The sequence below is a fragment of the Rhagoletis pomonella genome, unplaced genomic scaffold, assembly GCF_013731165.1.
Source record: "Rhagoletis pomonella isolate Grant_MI unplaced genomic scaffold, Rhpom_1.0 Rhpom_scaffold_00007, whole genome shotgun sequence".
NCBI lineage: Eukaryota > Metazoa > Arthropoda > Insecta > Diptera > Tephritidae > Rhagoletis > Rhagoletis pomonella.
The window spans coordinates 40,531,637-40,534,349 of record NW_023458561.1 but is presented as its reverse complement, the minus strand read 5'-3'; the positions used below and the strand labels follow the sequence as shown (position 1 = coordinate 40,534,349).

General features: G+C 37.6%; 1 protein-coding gene across 1 annotated transcript; it reads right to left on the bottom strand.

Annotated features, from left to right (window-relative positions):
- Positions 1 to 228: 228 nt before the first annotated feature.
- On the bottom strand, positions 229 to 2,700 carry LOC118742830 (CWF19-like protein 1 homolog; the record flags this gene model as incomplete). The annotated part of the gene is given in 9 exon segments (XM_036475215.1): positions 229 to 729; positions 794 to 951; positions 1,021 to 1,349; positions 1,451 to 1,568; positions 1,643 to 1,856; positions 1,914 to 2,014; positions 2,075 to 2,307; positions 2,365 to 2,466; positions 2,534 to 2,700. Coding segments are annotated over 9 exon segments (1,561 nt in total), but the record flags the coding sequence as incomplete, so codon positions are not given.
- Positions 2,701 to 2,713: the final 13 nt, after the last annotated feature.

Genomic DNA, 2,713 nt, shown 5'->3' with positions numbered 1-2,713 from the left:
ATAATTTATGTCGTAGAAAAGACCTCCAGGAAGACCTTCTATGGCTAGCGAAAGCAGAAGCCATTCAATTTGTGCCACTCCATACAAAAAATAAAGGAGTGTAGAGCAGAAGGCCTCTTGACTCTCATGAAGACTTTTCGGAAGGGGTTTTAGCTCTTGAAATTATCTAATGTGTACGTATACATTATAGATTACGAATAAAAATTTGCACTGATTTCTTTTAAAAGATAAAGTAAAGTTTTCTCATTTTTATTGCATGAATTAAAAATGTTAAAACATTGGGAGTGTCTACTTACACGTGCCACGGTAACTTTTACCGTGAATCCACAGTAAAAATTACGCCGAAAGAAGTTCTGTCCCACTTCTCCGGCAACACAGAAAGGAGAATTCTGAGTAGTAAGGATTATAATCCCTAAGCTCGGCCGAAGGTCGCTTACGCATAGAGAAGTTCTGCCCCACTTCTCCGGCAACACATAATCCACGGTAAAAATTGCTATAGATCTACGGTAAAAGCTACCGGGGCGCGTGTGTGTAGACACTGCATAAAACATTTAATACATTAATCCGTTAATGATTATAAAACAGTAAACTTAAAGCGTAAAGTCATACTCTTGAAACTTTTTACGAAAACTTTTCACCATTTCAATCTCTTCCTCTTTATCCAGTTTACAGTCCTTCCAGTCGACTTTCTCATCGCAGTTTAGCAAATTTTCAGAGCAAAACACATCACTGCAAATAAATTGAAAAGTGAAATAGCGAACAAGTATAAAATAGATTGCGTATAGCAGCCTACCGTGCAAAATGCAAAGGAAAATGTTTCATTTGCCGCGTAATTAATGTGCTCTCATCAGGCAGCTCCGCTACGAAATAGGGTCCTTGTTGTGGCAGCATTTGAGATGAAGTAAGTGCAGGCAGTGTTTCAAACTGCAAGCTAAATTCCTCTGCTTTGTCCTATAAGAAGTAAATTTATGTTGGAAATTAGCGGATTGACTAAAGCATTTATCTTTCCGCATTACTCACTTCGAAAGCATGCTTGATTTTCCAGGCATAACCTTCATCAATGCCTAATGCATTTATTTGTATATGCGATGACTTATAGTGACGTTCTGTAAAGCAAACAACCTGACCTTGCGATTTGAAGAAATCACGTAATGCCTTCTTAAATTTAGTTAATTCTTTCCAGTCATCATCGGTGAGTAACGATGCCGAGGAAATATGTGTGATGGACATGATGAGCACGTGAAAATCGTTGATTGGCCCTTTTGCTAGAGCTAAATAGAAATTCTCCCCAATTGAAATGACTAAATGCTTTTCCACATCAGGAGAAGATAAACAGAACCAACATTTTTCTGAAAGAGCAAGGATTTTAGCTTGGCTTTGTAGTATCGTGAAACTTTCCATGACTTTTCATAAACTTTTGGAAAGTATTAATTTTATTTAAATATACTACCTTGATCGATATTCATTATTCTCGGACGTTTGTCTTGTCGCTGGCCACCACTGCGTCGCTTGCGATTATCATCACCGCTAGAATGCATATCGTAGAAATATTGCTTGTTGTCCGATTGCTATTCGATGAAATACATTTACGAATTCATACATATATTTGAAGCATTTTAAAAAATGTTTTTAAGAGCATTACCTCGCCACGCACTGTGAAATCACGAAAATCCATGCCTATAAATGGGCATTTCGTTTCATTTGTGGTCTTTTGTATGAGTTCCAAAACGCGCATCTTTTCTACTGGCGTTAAACTTAAAGCATAAATATATTTCTCTTTTGCAGTATTACCTACATCTGCCAACGATATAAAACGGGTACAGAGTTCCAGTTGCGTAAGCTGGTCTGAAGGTATTCTAAAAGAAAATTAATGTTATTCGATTGTTGATCGTTTATGTGAGTTATTTTCTTACCTGAACGGTGGTGGTTCGTAGTATTTACTATTTAGGCCACAAAAATGATAGCGCGGTTTGATTTCTTTGCACAAAAAGGATATAAGTTTTGATGCATTTTTCTTTAAATATAAGCTTTACTTTAGAACCAGGATATTAAGAAATGTTATTATAACACCTACGGTATCTTCCACAATGCCATAAGGCCACTGTGAGGTCAGTAGCACATCCACGCCTTTATAGTCGGAAGCGGAAGTTTTACTGATAACACAGGAGTTGCGTATTGATAGAATGTCATCTTTGTCAAAGTATATTTTACCATCATCCCCAGTAGCTTTTAGTCCATCAGGTTTCTCTATACCACTCAAATATACAATTTTTACTCCAGAGCTCAGCGTATAAAGGCCGCGCTTACCTGCACGAGAGGCATATTAAACATGTTTAAATATTTTAAAGAATTTTTAAATCCTACCCAAGTACGTCAAATTGCTACAAATTTCGCCATCAACAATGTCATTGTAGAAAGGTACTGTTTGCCTTGAACAGGGCCCAAGTATATAGGTTGGCACAGGCACTAGAAGCAAAAGGATTTAACTTTAACAACGATGCATCAAATGTCCAACTTCTTTCCAGACTCTTACCAGGTATGTTCCCATTTTTAAAAGCAGTTAGTTCATCGTTTTGCTCCACTGTGCCAAAAAACTCACCAACACAAAGCAGTATTTCAAAAGGCCCCGCTTTTTTGTTGATGCTTTCAACGCGCTGGAAAAGCTGCCGAAATCGTCCACGTACATCACCTGCCACAAGACTGAACGAAATGA